At 36.7% G+C, this 15,000-nt stretch overlaps 1 protein-coding gene across 1 annotated transcript in view; it reads right to left on the bottom strand.

The window, feature by feature from the left end:
* LOC106873739 (myosin-IIIb) overlaps positions 1-15,000 on the bottom strand; it is a 177,470-nt gene that overhangs the window by 71,642 nt on the left and 90,828 nt on the right. The window contains exon 2 of the mRNA XM_089363346.1: positions 103-227. Within this exon, the coding sequence (XP_089219472.1) occupies positions 103-227 (125 nt within the window). The remainder of the gene's footprint in view (positions 1-102; positions 228-15,000) is intronic.

Genomic DNA, 15,000 nt, shown 5'->3' with positions numbered 1-15,000 from the left:
CGCTAACGTCTCTGCCAGCTCGCCGCCTTAATAATAATAATAATAATAATAATAATAATAATAATAATAAAAAAGAGGAAGAAGGAGAGAAAGAAGACTTACGTAGTATTTCTGCAGTAAGTATCTGTCATGTAAATGTTTCAGAATGATATTTTCCTCCAAGACAGGTAATTGCGATAAGTCTTCGATTGAAGTGGTCATCATTCCGGCCATCTGTTGACCACTGACTGCAAAATAAACATACGACAAATAACGTATAACGGACGACAACTCTACATATTATCAATAGTTTTCGGTATTTCGAAGTTTAATGTTTCCTAATTAAGGCATAATTTTTAGAGTAAAAGTTAATTACGTCGACGCAGTTCTATACAGGAACTTTCTTTTATCGACCCTCGAATGAATGAAAGGCGAAGTCGACCACGGTAGGATTTGAACTCGGAGCATTGAAAACTAGAGGAAATGTTGCATACCATTTTGTCAGACGCTCTGACGATTCTGCCAGACTGCTGCCTTTATCTGAATGACATTATTAAACAATGTGGATTCCTAACCTCAGTACAAGGCCTACATTCGAAGATGGGGTTGGGACAATTCTATCGATTTGACTGGTTCTTTATTTCATTGTCCCTCGGAAGGTTGAAAGACAAAGTTGACTTCGGTAGGATTTGATCTTGGTAGATAAAGCGCTATAACTAAATATCTCAAAGCATTTCGTTCGATGTTCAATTTATGCACCAAACTGAAAGACAAGAGAGAAACAGTCCCATGAAATTGATTCGTCGAGTTATTTCTTATAGCAAACATCGAGTTGAGGTTGGAAACCTCTTTGTAGACGAAAGACGGAGGAAATGAAACAAATGTGGACGACTTGTTCAGAAATACCAGTGTGTGGGGAACCGTTCTCAAAAATAGCCCTAAATTGTCCCCCCCCCCCCCAATTCCTATGTCCTTGGAATCTATATAGTCCGAGGTATATTTGTAGAGAATTTCATTAAAATATATCCATTTTCTTGAAAGTTAAGACGAATTGGACTCTGGTGAAATTTTCGAAATTCCCCACCCCAACCCATCCTAAAACACTTTGCCTCCAAAATTTTGTATATTTGGAATCTACATGATATAACACATATTCGGAGACAATTTTATTAAAAATATCCATTTTTCTGAAAGTTATGATCATCCAAAGTTGGGAGCGCAGAAATCTGCAGTTATACCGATTCAAAGATACATAAAATGAGTCGTGCAAGTAAAAAAAATGTTCGTCAATATTCAAAGGAATATTTAGAATTTGGATTTATATTCGTTAAGTCTTCTCCCCACACCTCGGGAGAGATTTTCCCACAAACTTCTTTATAATCGTAATCTATGCCGGTTGAAAGGTATTTATATAAAATTTCATTAAAAAAAAAAAAAAAAAAAAAGCATTTTCCTAAAAGTTATGAGGGAAAAACTCGGATTTTGTGAATTTTCCAAAGTCCTCACCCACCCCGTTGCTTTCCGCGCATTTTGTTTTTCATATTCGTATTCTACACATTTTTTTTTACATCCGTTGCACAATTTTTTTAAAAATTTTGTTTCCGGGAAATATCATAAAGATTAACCAAATTTTGAATAACAAAAATTAAACATCACAAGGGGGCATCAGGATTTTAGAAATGATTTGGTGGGGCATGGCCCAAAATCGGTTGGGAACCACATATATATATATATATATATATATATATATATATATATATACGTATACACACACATACATGCAATAAATACATTCACATATATAAATGTACACACACACACACACACAGATACAAACATACAATATAACTACACCCATTTAATGCCAGTTAATATATCCTAAGTAAATTCAACATTCCAGTTCGACATTCAGCTTCCAAGCTAACCGTGGCGTTTCACCTGGAACACAATTGCGTGTCAATATGACTGTTTTAGTTACAGAAATTTGCCGTCAGCAAGGTTACACAGGAAACAGTGACAGACAGACAAGCAAATAGAGAAACGGGCAGACATGAGGCAGTGAGACGGAGAAAATTAAATCGTCTTTCTGCTCTCTCATACAGTTGAACGGATAATACACACACACACACACACACACAGATATGCTTACATGTATATATATATCTATATACACACATAGATACACACATACAAGTTTTCAGAAAGAATTTTTTTACATTCAGGATTACTGATTATATAAAAGATATCCATCGTACTTGAGAAGATCATCCAAAAACCAATGAAGATTTGTGTCATTCTGTTTCTTTGAGATACTTTTATTTGTAATTACCAATTTTTGACTTGTATGTATGTATTTGTGTGTGTATATATATATATATATATATATATATATATATATATATATATATACACACAGCAAGAAATAATATTTGTCTCTTCTGATAGAAGCAAAAGAGGTTTCTAGGACTGCAAAAGAAGTGCTCAAATGTAAATGAGACGAAGATAAAGAAGCATTGGTTATAGAAGAAACATTAAATTTGGGTCGACGACTTTACATACAACCCCACACCTCAAACATATACATAAAAACACAGAAGGTAAAAATATATATATTTGAATAAAATAAAAGACAAATAGAACGGCCTATCAATAAGGTAAACATAAACGAGTGGAAATTCGTAAACTACCAGAAACTCAGACAAAGGTAAATAAATGTCCAACGACTAAAAAAGTTTTATCAAACGATTAAAAATATTTGAAAAATGTCATTTTACTCGCCTCACTCAAGCACGTCCAAAGTTTATAAACCGACTCCCACAGGTCAAATTCACATACATCAATGGCCATTTCGGAAGCTCACCACCGCGGCTCAATCACGGTGCATCACAGCGATGAACTCCTCGTAAAAACGTATGGTAAAATGAACTGAAGATGAAGGTGGCGCTACCTGCCCCACCAAGCAACATCACTTACTTCCTTTTTTTCTCTATATTCCATTATATCGAGTCTGTAACCTTCATCGTGTTCTTCATATTCTATCTCCTCTGCTAATCTCCCCTTATCAAACTCTCCACCTTCCAAACCCTTGTATTTTTTTTATCTCATTTTTTTACTTTTCTGTTATTAGTATGAGGTTCTTCCTCACGTGGTCGATCTGTCCCTTTGTTCGGTGGAGGGCATTTCGCTCTAATGTCGCCCTTTAGACCACATTTAAAACAGCGAGGGATTCTGCCTTCCCCCCCCCCCCTGACACTCATTATTGTGTCGTTCACCGTTATGGTCTCCACCATGTCCTCCTCTAGCGTCTCGTTCGATTCCTGAATAATCATATTCAGTGTCTGACCCTTCCAATTGACACGTTTTTGTTTTTGTAGCCTGGAGCACCGCTATCTTATCTTCATTACCCATTAGGACAGCGGCTGCTATCCAGGCAACATCCATCTCCGGTGGAATTCCTTCCCCCATGACCCGACACACTCTCCGTCCCAGGTACGTGGGTAGAAGTACTGTCTCCTCATTCCTTATCGTGGTCGCTGCATGTTTTTTCGCCGTTGTTTTGTCCTTAAACCGGACTTCCACTTCTCCGTACTTCGCTCCTCTCGCAAGATACACTATCTCTTGCCAGATTGACCTCAGCGCCACCTCTACTTGTTCAATCGTCATATTGTCCACTTTACCAGCCTTCACCGAGTGTGTTTTGTCTATCACTGTTCTTTCCTTCATTTTACTAATCATTTCTTGCTGTGGAGGTGGGAAACTTGAACGTTGAAGCCATCCCGGCTTAAAAGATTTTATATTTAACCTATTTCAATCTCCACATTATCTTCCGAAACTTTTGCAACGTCGGCAAAATTCCTTTTCCTTGTTTCTAGTTGTTTGTCCATTTCCTTAACTGTTCTCAACAGCTCCTCCTCTGACGTGGATAACTCAGACCCGCTAAGGTCTGAGTAAAATAAACTCTTTTACCCAGCCATCGCTAACTCTCGATGAGAGAAAGCACGAACAAACTGCTGAAAAGCAGCACACAACAATCAAAACTTCACAAAAGCAATTCAACAGACAGAAAATTCCAAGAAAAAAAAAAAAAGAAAATATTTTATTGCTTAAACATTTAGGTGGCTGTAGTTAGCAGAAATTCAGCCTTGCCGGTTTCAAATCCCCGTAACGCCAAACAATTTTATTACATCTACTTTTATTTCTATACACTTTCAAAAAGGTGGACGAAAACCTATGGTTGCAAAAAGGGATCACCTCAGTAAATCTATTCAAACTTTTTGGCCCTAAAAGACTTAAGGATGGCAAGGGATTCCCTTACACACAACAACTTACAATTATTTGTATTTACTCTGAACTAAGGGGCTGTCGAAATAACGGACCATTCCAGAGAATAACTCTTATCATTCTTCTTTCATATGCTGCACAGCTAATAACCTAATACTCAGAGGAAGAAAAGGCTTTGTTTTAGAATCAGACAAATCTAATTTTTAGAAGCACAGAACAGTCTTATGTGTTTCTTGAAAAAACTCCTGAGAAAAGTTATCAGAGAGGTCAGCAAATAATAACTTTTCGATTAAAATTTAGATTTAGGATTTCGTGAGGAGAGCGTCCTAACCTGAAAATATTGAAATACCGGGCAACTAAAATAAAATTCTCACAAAAAAAGGGGTGAAGAAGAAAAAGAAAGGAACAGAACTCTTTACTGACCTTTTTTTAGAGGAACTAAAAACGTCTTCATCGTTTATTTTTTTGGTTTTATTTTTATCGATTATTTTTGTTTTCTTTGATTGTGTTTCACCTTAAAGTCAATCTTATTGAGGCGAATTGTGATCGTGTAGCGTGGAATTGGTAATGTCTTTGATAATTTTTGCAGACATGCAGTGAAAGATTTGGATGCTCGTTGTTTGTATTTGCAACAAATGTCAGATCAATTTGAAATCAATAATAGGATAAGGAAAAAATAAAGGGCAATAAAAATCCATGGAGGATGCGATAAATAAACGGGTCCAAGAAGTGGTTAAAATTATCCCTTTGGTAAAATTCCTTTGGGTAAAGATCCTCTTCTTCAACAGATATTATTCACAGAGATTCCAACGAGAAATGTTATACCAAGTTTTCGGAAAGACTTTGACGCTTTCCACTGTCTCAATCACACCCCACCTCCCTTTCTCTCTCTCCCTCCTCTCTTTCTTTTTTCTTATTTCTCTCTTTTCTGTCTCTCTCAATCACACTCTTTTTTCTCTTTAACTTACTCTCTCTAAATCACTTTCGCACTCTCTCTCTTCTTTTTCTCTCTCTCTCTTCTTTCTCTCTCTCTCTCTCTTTGTCTCATTTGTTTCTAGCTCGCTTTCTATCTTCTATTCCTCTATTCTTCCATTCTTTGTTTCTTCCGCTTCATAAAGAACTTTTGTGTCCCAGACATCCGCAGACATCGCTTTAAGTGTCCCCCTCCAGAATATTCCTAAATTCTAAAAAAGCTGAAATTTCCACGACACATTATCTAACGTGTAATTGTAATTGTAATTAAAATTATAATTACAATAATCATAATTTTAATTAGCATTCAGAATCGTTCAACGATTATTTTATCTGAATGCGTTTTCTTTTTTTCTTTTTTACCATTCATCTTTCCAAAGAAAGTAAATTCTAGTTCACTACTATTGTTAGAATCAAGGTTTTCGCGGTCAAATTAAGATTTACAAGAATTATAACAACAACAACATCGACACCAAAAACAAAGAATACCATAAATAACAACAACAAAATAGAAAAAAACCCCATTCCTTTTATAATAATAATAATAACAACAGCGACATCCGTGATAAGTTGTACTATAATAATGGTAACTAGAATGCGAGGAAGACTGACAAACAGACAGAGAAGTGAACAAAGAGAACAGCCACAGGAAGAAAAAGCAGAAAAGAATGGACAAAAGACAGCGACAATGATACAGGCCAACAACAACAGCTATAACAACAACAGCTATAACCTCTGCCACAAGAGGAACAGCGACAATCAGTTATGCATAATTCATGAAGTTTCACATTTGAGTGGAAACCGAACAGATGGTTTTTTTTGTTTGTTTGTTGTCTTAAGCACTACTTTTCCGTTCCGATACATATAATATGATAATGTGTGTGTATGTATGTATGTATCTATTTATCTATCATCTATCTATAATATATATATATATATATACATACATACACACACACACACACACACACACACACACACACACACACACACACACACACACACACACACATTCTGAGTGTAAATACCACCGAGATCAACTTTGGCTTTTATCCAACTTTGATCGATATGGTATAGTACCAGTCAAGTACTGGAGTCGGCATCTTCAAATTGCTCCTTCCTTAAAATTGCTGGTCTTACGCCAAGATTTGAAACTATTATTGTTGTTATTAAAGAAAATTTAGAAGTTACTCGGGAGTTTCGAATTTCCTGTATGAGTCTGAGAAATGTTATGCTCGAAACTCAGGCCCCGAAATAATTTTGAAGTGTTTCTAGTTTCAAATCTCTCTCTCTCTCTCTCTCTCTCTCTCTCTCTCTCTCTCTCTCTCTCTCTCTCTCTCTCTCTCTCTCTCTCTCTCTCTCGTGCACGCATACAGACAAAGACAAAGACACACACACACACACACACACACACACACACACACACACACACACACACACACACACACACAGAGTAAGGCGCCCGCTTCAGCATTCAGTCTCAAAAATGAAGAGATTGGCTAAAAAGCCATGTTGCGTATTCGGTGTCCGTCCCTCACCTTACCTATGGACATGCAAGTTGTGTAATGAATGAAAGAGTACATTCGGGAATACAAGCGGCCGAAACGAGGTTCCTACGAAGAGTCCCTGGAGTATCGTTACTCAACGTGGTGCATAGCTCGAAGGTCAAAGGGTTTCTCCAGGTGAACCCATTACTTCTCTGCGTTAAGAGCTTACAACTGCTGTGCGACAGACACGTGAACAGAATGTTGCAAGAAAAAATAATCACAAGACGGATTCTTCAAGCCGAGCCAACAGGCAGGGAACCTTTTTTGCAACAACGAAAGAAACAAATGGGAAACAAGACAAGTAACATAACGAACGACCCTTCGTCAGTTGTCGGCTGTTTTTCTAATCTGTATTTCGAGTAATTCAACGACAAGATACGCCTTCGATAAAACAGTTGCTTCCGCAAAGCAAATTAAATAAAATTTGGGATTTTGCGGAGGGTCAAAATTGGTGACAAAAACAGGGCAGCAGTAGTGGTGTCAATTAGACCCAGAGGATTTTACTCGAGGTATTGGAATCTTATATGTATACCATTCTGCCTTAACAATGGATTTACAAATACAATATCCCTGCATATCTCACATCTATTTTCGTTCTTCCAATTCACTCTCTATTTCCTATCTTATTTAAATTAACTATTGCTTAACCATCCTCTCACACCGTCTCCGATGAAGGGATATAATAAATATCGTGGAAACAGCTGTAACACCTATTTATAAATATTTTGAAATATACAGAACCTTGGTTTTTTTATCTCATTACGAAAAGTATATATATATATATATATATAAATAAGAGAGAGAGAGAGAGAGAGAGAGAGAGAGAGAGAAAGAGAAAGAGAGAGAGAGAGAAAGAAAGATACCATTGGCAACGAGGGTAAAATATAAATATATATTTTCCTCTCCATGGTACACAGAAACGATCGTAAACTCACTCTCACCTTTCTTAACTAATTAGATAATGGCTTCCTAGCGCAAAAGACACACTTGTAACTTATACCTGCATATATATATATATGCATGTATGTCTATGTATACACATATTTATGTATATTTCTTTGTAATGAAGTACAGAGCAATTGTTTTATTTTGTTGTTCTTATTGATGCTGCAGTGATTACTATTGATCTTGTGAATATTATTCTGGTCGCACAAAGGCCTGGTGGATTGGTTAAGAAGTCTGCTTTGCAGATATATAGAGTCAGGTTCGATCCCAGTCAACTGCGTTGGGGGCAAACATCTGCTATAGCTTCTGGTCGACCTAAACATTGCTTGTGAAATTGGATCACCGGAAATAAATATCTTTCATATTTTGTCTAAATATGATCGGTTACGACTTAAGTCTTCTTTTCTCCTGCTGGTCCCACTTAAGATACAGGTACGGTCGCTTCACAACATATTGATTCTTTCATCATCAACATCATTCTTATCATCATCATCATCAATAACAACTATTGCGGCGGCAGTAATAATAACAGAATCGCAACAACGACAACAATAACAACATCAACAAGAACACCACCACCACCACCATCATCATCTTAATCGACTTCAACATCATGAGCAGCAAAAATAGCAACAAGAGGGGGGAAATGGAGGGAGGATGTTTTAGGAATAGAAGGCCGATGCTAAGTCTGTAGCATTGCACATCTGGACTGACCTGGTGTTAACAGCAACAACAGCTAATAACCCGATAATCCTGCTAATATAAATCCCCTCCTCCAGTGTCACGACCTTCATCTATTTTTCTAAACTAAATATTACAAACAATTGACTTCATGTTCTTCAGTTTTATTCTCTTTTCTTTATATATATATATATATATATATATATATATATATATATATATATTCAGTATTATATTTGTTAGTGTCTTTATTAACTAAATTTATTTGTTTAAGGTTGGCGACTACCATGCTATTATGTTTCTGCATGAAGCAGCTGAGTCAGTCGTGTCTCATAATCATAACTTTATGATGTCATAGCGCCATTTTGTTTCTTGTTTTACTTGTCCTGTTCACTTTTCTCGTTTTCTACTACTTTTATTCCTCTTTTTTGTGTGTGTTTTTTTAATGTTTTTTTTTTACGATTTGTGCGCGTGAATTCTATGTGATGGGTGTTCGCCACCACAACCTCGCTTAGGCTTAGCAGCTCTTCCTGTTTCTTTTCACTGTCCTGTTTTTGCCACCAATCTTGACCCTCCGCCAAATCCCAAATTTTATTTAATATACTTTGCGAGAGCAACTGTTTTGTCGAAGGCGTATCTTGTCGTGAATTGCTCGAAATACGAGTTAGAAAAACAGCCGACAACTGATGAAGGGTCGTTCTTTGTGTTGATTCTCTTGTTTTCCATTTGTTTCTTTCGTTGTTCGCAAAAAAAGTTCATATTCCATGTCCTCGTACTTCGTATTTTTGGTTGTTTACGTTTTATGACGCCCTGTGCCCACATATGCATACGTATATACGTATAGATGTAAGTATTTACGTATACGTATGTATATATGCATATATATATATATATATATATATATATATATATATATGCATACATATAAACATGTATGCATGTGAGTGTGTGCGTATAGGATGTGTGTGTTGCCAGTCCACATAATATGATCTGATGAATCTTTCTTTTTCCAGCGAGGTCCATTTATTAGGTGAAGCTACATCTCAATCTATTATGGTATCCACCCCACCAGTTCGACACCATCACCCTTCTGCCATCAACTCCATACCCGTTCCCTAGCCGTTCGTCCCACTCCCACTTACTAATACCTGTTTCAACAAAGCGTACCAGGTGAACACAATTATACCGTTCGTTAGTAAAGCGAATCACTTCACAGATGTTGCCGTGGCAACCTATATGGAAATGCAATAACAAAAAACAATATACGAGAAGCAAAACAAAAAAATGGTTTTGCCATGTGACATCATCAATTCCCTTGTATTTTGGAGGGGTTAGGGTTAAATTGGGTGGGTGGGTGGGTGGCGGTGGTCTTCGATGAAATAGTGTGAAGTGGTGGTGGGAGTAGAGCGGTTAGGAGTGGTGGGAGTAGAGCGGTTAGGAGTGGTGTACCTTGCTGCCTGAGTACTCTTACTGCATTCTTTATAGTATGAATATATATAAATATACGCACACACATATATACTCGTATATATATATATATATATATATATATACACACATACATACACATACATACACATACATATATATATATATACATATATATATACATATATATATATATATACATATACATATATATATACATATATATATATACATATATATATACATATATATATATACATATATATATACATATATATATACATATATATATACATATATATACATCCCTTTCGTCATGCTTTCTACTGTGTCGTCGCTCAGACCAATTTGAAATTTTAAAATAGGTTTTTCAAAAGCAAAATTGGTTTTCTTAAAGAATTGCTCCCTGTAGGGGCCGATTCGATATAATAACTTTTGTCACCTGCTCCTGGTCAGCTCCGCAACGAAAATAACGTCTTTAAGTGTGCAAAACAAAGTGAATTTCACAAACTTATGGTCTGACGCTAAATCATGACTGGCCATTCAGAAGAGTGTGTGTGTGTGTGTGTGTGTGTGTGTGTGTGTGTGTGTGTGTGTGTGTGTGTGTGTGTGTGTGTGTGTGTGTGTGTGTGTGTGTGTGTGTGTGCGTGCGTGCGTGTATGAAGATGATGAAATTTTTATTGGCCCAAGGCTCAGCACAACATCAAATGACACACACAAGAACGAAATACAATACACTAATAAAGATTATGACAATGATTATAATAGTAGTAGTAGTAGTGGGGATAATAATAATAATAATAATGTTTTCCCATATCTACCTAATTCTTTTTGATGTAAGAAATAAAACTATTGATTTGTTTCCCAAACGGTTGATAATAATAATAATAAAAATACAAATTATGGCATTTGAAAATTCCTCCATATTGTAAAAATACCTTCTTTTACCAGTTCTATTTTCTGGTTTTGAGACAGAGGCAGTAGAGTTACTGAGAGAGGGGTAAAGAAAGAGACGGGGGGGGAGAGAGAGTTAAATTTAGTGTGAGGGAGAGAGAAAACTTGAGATAAAAACAGGGATTAGACAGAGAGAGAGAGAGAGTAGTAGTAGTGGTATTTGAATTAGATTTAGCGCACGTGAGAGAAAGAGAAAACTGGAAAGAAAGAGAGAGAGAAGAAAAAGGAGAGAGAAAGAGAGCATTAATAGAGGAAAAGGGAGAGAGAAAGAGAGCATGAATAGAGAAAAGGGTTAGAAAGAATTCCCGGGCCATTATCATTGATTCCCTTGACCCCGATTACATCGACATTCTTCTTGCCGCCATAATATCGCCTTCCTTTTTTGGACATCTATATCATTAGCTTTCTTCTCAGATGTTTTTTTTTTATTAATTTAGGATCCAAAACAAATCACATACAAATGATTGACAAATAACCGCCAACTGGTTTGTCTTTTCATACAGATGGAACAGTGAAAAGAAAAATAGAAAGAATTTATTAATGAACCTTTGAATATAAAACTACGGTAATTAATTTCATTAGGCGTTACTGCGGGAGCACATCAGTTATTTTTACTGTTGTGAATACGATAAACACGAGTTTATATCCAGAAAAAGTATGTTTGATATCAATTGTACTTCATATTAATTAATAGTCGGACTAAACGTTGGTGAGTTCGTTGACTTCTCTTGTCACGTTTTGCATATCGTATAGAAAAAGGAAGAGAGAGAAAAACAGAGGGAGGAGGGGGAAAGTAAAAGTGAGAATGAGAGAGAGAGAGAGAGAGAGAGAGAGAGAGAGAACGTTAATATAAGGGGTGTACGGTGAGTGTCTCATAACTTTGTGAGGAATTCACATATTCTTCAATAAAATCTTGCAGAGATTGGTTTTTGAAAGTGTAGATCGCGATTATGCTGATAAAATTTAGAAAATTTAGTGACAGTTATTTATTGCAGCCATTCACATGAAAAATTTGTTTTATTTAAATTTATTTTAAGGTAATACATATTTGCTTTGATAACTGTTAAATTATTCTTCCGAAGTACTCGTCATATGACGGGTATCATTCTAGTGTGTATATCGTGTGGCTACGAGATTTGGCTGGTATGCGGTCACAAATGACAAGTCTTTCTTGTTCGAGTGAAGACAGCTCCAAGGATTTGAGAATATTCGCGTAAGATACCGTGTGCATATACGTAGGTGTATGTATAAATAGGTATATACATATACACTCATGTTATGGGTGCACGTGTTTGTGTTTATATATATATATGCCAAATGTATAAGACACTGTGTATATGTTTATTATAGAAATCTCAAATAAATAATCATTGAATGATTTTTCAATATTCTTTACTGCATCCTGCAAATCGATAGGATTTGTAGGAAAAGTGTATCTCTTAGATTTGTTGTTTCGTGGAAAAGTTTAGTATTTCCAGCTTTCCATGTAATAATGGTGTTGTTCCACAGTATTTCGTGCCTCTGATAATTGGCAAAAATGAGAACCTATCACCCGGATTAATAGGTCCTAAGTTATCCTTTTTTTTTTTTTTAAACCAAAAGCGTTCTGTTTTTCCATAAATTTAAGTGAAACATTCACATTTGCCGCGCAGCTGATCTTGTTTTTTACCTTATAAAACTGTATCTGGTGTGTTGTGTATGCTGTATTATTGGATTGTTTCCCCACTCTTCCCTATTTTTTAAGCTGTAGATACAATTTGGTCCTGTGATCTTTGTACGACCGTCAGGACAACCCTTCCTCAAGAAAGCCTTATAAACAGTTTTTGCAGCCATATTATGTCTGAAAATATGAATAGTAAAGTTGTGAGCGATATCTTCGTTACCTAAATACCGGCACGATCATCATTTCTTCGCATCAGTGTTGGGAAACCTCCTTAGTTCTCTTTTATTGATCAGATATTTATCTCCTGTTTCTCCATAAGCGTCGACGTTGGGCCTGATTCATGTAATCGTGAGCCACGCTCGACAGCAGCTCTTTCCTCAATGTTGTTTGTATCCTCTACCTTATGAGACATACACAATGTTCTCTCGATAAAATGACTATTTCGTACCAAAGTTTCTGGTACGGAATAGTCATTTCAAACACGTTAGCCCAATTACAGTTGGTTCGCAAAGAATAACTGTATACCCAGAACACCAATTTAGGAGTCCCCCATCTACTCCCAACATGTTATGTTCACTGTTAAACATTTATGTTCCATGCATTCTCCTCTAATGACACAATGCAGTAACACGAGCTTCTGTCACTATCTTCAGGTCACTCGTCCTCATCCATAGCCACTGGTCCTCTTCTGTATCTGTCTTGGCATCCACATCTCTTGAAAACTGACCGTACATTTTCTTTTCTTTCCATGCATTTTGGGGGTTTTTTTTTCGTTTCTTGTTTGAATTTTTCTTTATTTACACAATTTTCAGTGTTGATAACGCCGGCCTTCTTCGTATGTTTCAACAGCGGCTCCACAGCATTTTTTATATTACTACCCCAGGCTGTTTTCACCTGCTTCGATACAGTCCTGGCAACCGATTAAACCTCTCCCACCCTTTCTTCTGGACAAGTACAGTCTATCGGTGTCACTCTTAGCCTGGTAGGATCCGTGCACTGTCAATATTATTCTGGTCTCGGTATCCATTTTCTTCACTTCTCTCTTTAGCCATTTTATAATTCCCGCTCCATACCGAAGTGATGCTATCACTCACGTATTAACTGCTTGGATTTTATTCCATTCAGTCAATTTCGAGCGCAACACCAACCTCAGTCTTCGGAAATATTCCATCCTCAGTTGCTCTTTCATTTCCTTATCCATTATCTCGTTGCACTCTAGTACACAAAGGTATTTGTATCCTTCCATTTCAATTTGCTTAATCAAATCTCTATTCGGTAATTCTATCCCTGCTAGGGGCTGTACCTTGCCTCTTTTTAGGTAGATTATTCCGCATTTCCTAAGTCCAAACTCCATTCTAATATCAGTATTAAAACAGTGGATCGTGTTCACCAAGGAACCCACTTGTGTCTCATCTTTGCCATACAGTTTCAAGTCATTCATTAAGAGAAAGTGGTTGGGATTTTTCCTTTCGTTGGTACCCCAGGTTTGTTTTCCTAAGTACCAAAGTCAGGGGTATCATGCAGAGAACAAAAAGCAACGGAGGTTGGCTGTCACCCTGGAAAATCCCTCTTCTGATACCCAGGGTGCCCAAGCTTTTTCCGTTAGATGTCAGTTCGGTTTTCCATCCCACCATTCTTCTCTTCAGGAAACACGTTACATTCCTTACAGTTCCAAACAGATCGAAGCATTCGATGATCCACGAATGTGGAATCATATAAGCTTTGCGGTAGTCAATCCAGGTCATTTCCAGATTTGTTCTTCGTTTACCAGTGAAACACTGAGGTCGATAAAATCGACTGGCCCCTTCCGCACGAATTTCAGGCCTTGTGCCTTTGGCAGAAAGTATTATTATTATTATTATTACTATTATTATTTTATTGTCTTTGCACAGCTTCTAACGTTGGAGATGTACTACAAAGTCAGCTGTTCACTACCAGTGAACTAAAGTAACACCCTTATTTTTCGAGCACCATCCGGAATATTCGAGCGGTTCCAAGCAGTGCTGTTTTCTGCAAATGCTCTACCCTTATTTGTTCCATGTACGTCTCAAGATTTTTACTCACTGTTCCCAGGGCTCCGACAATTATTGGTACTACTACTACCACCTTTTTCATCGACCACAACTGCTTAACCTCCCAAGCTAACTCCTTATATCTATCGCCTTTTATTTCTTCCTTATTGCATACCTTATTGTTGTTGTTGTTGTTCAGGCGTCAGTTCGTTACTTTTATAGTATTATTTCTTTTTATTACTGGAATTTTTATTTTTTATTTTGTGTAAAAAAAAAGAAAGAAAAAGAAATTTAGGTGTTGGCAAGATATGTTTCCCAGGCAATTAAATGGAAGACAAGCAATTATTGATGTGAACCACGATGCAGACTAACAAGTTTGGGTCATTAAATCGAGCCGTTGACGGATTGTTTCGGAGTTAATAACTTTTATTGTGTGGGAGACAAATGGAGGCGGCAACAACAACGCTAACTCGTCTCCAATGTCACCTGAAACTATCAAAGAATTACTTCTGCCCACTGTAAAATTTATATACAGACA

Source organism: Octopus bimaculoides, chromosome 15, assembly GCF_046866305.1.
Source record: "Octopus bimaculoides isolate indiv1 chromosome 15, ASM4686630v1, whole genome shotgun sequence".
Lineage (NCBI taxonomy): Eukaryota > Metazoa > Mollusca > Cephalopoda > Octopoda > Octopodidae > Octopus > Octopus bimaculoides.
Note: the sequence above shows the minus strand (reverse complement) of the source record. Positions and strands in the feature narration are given on the sequence as shown.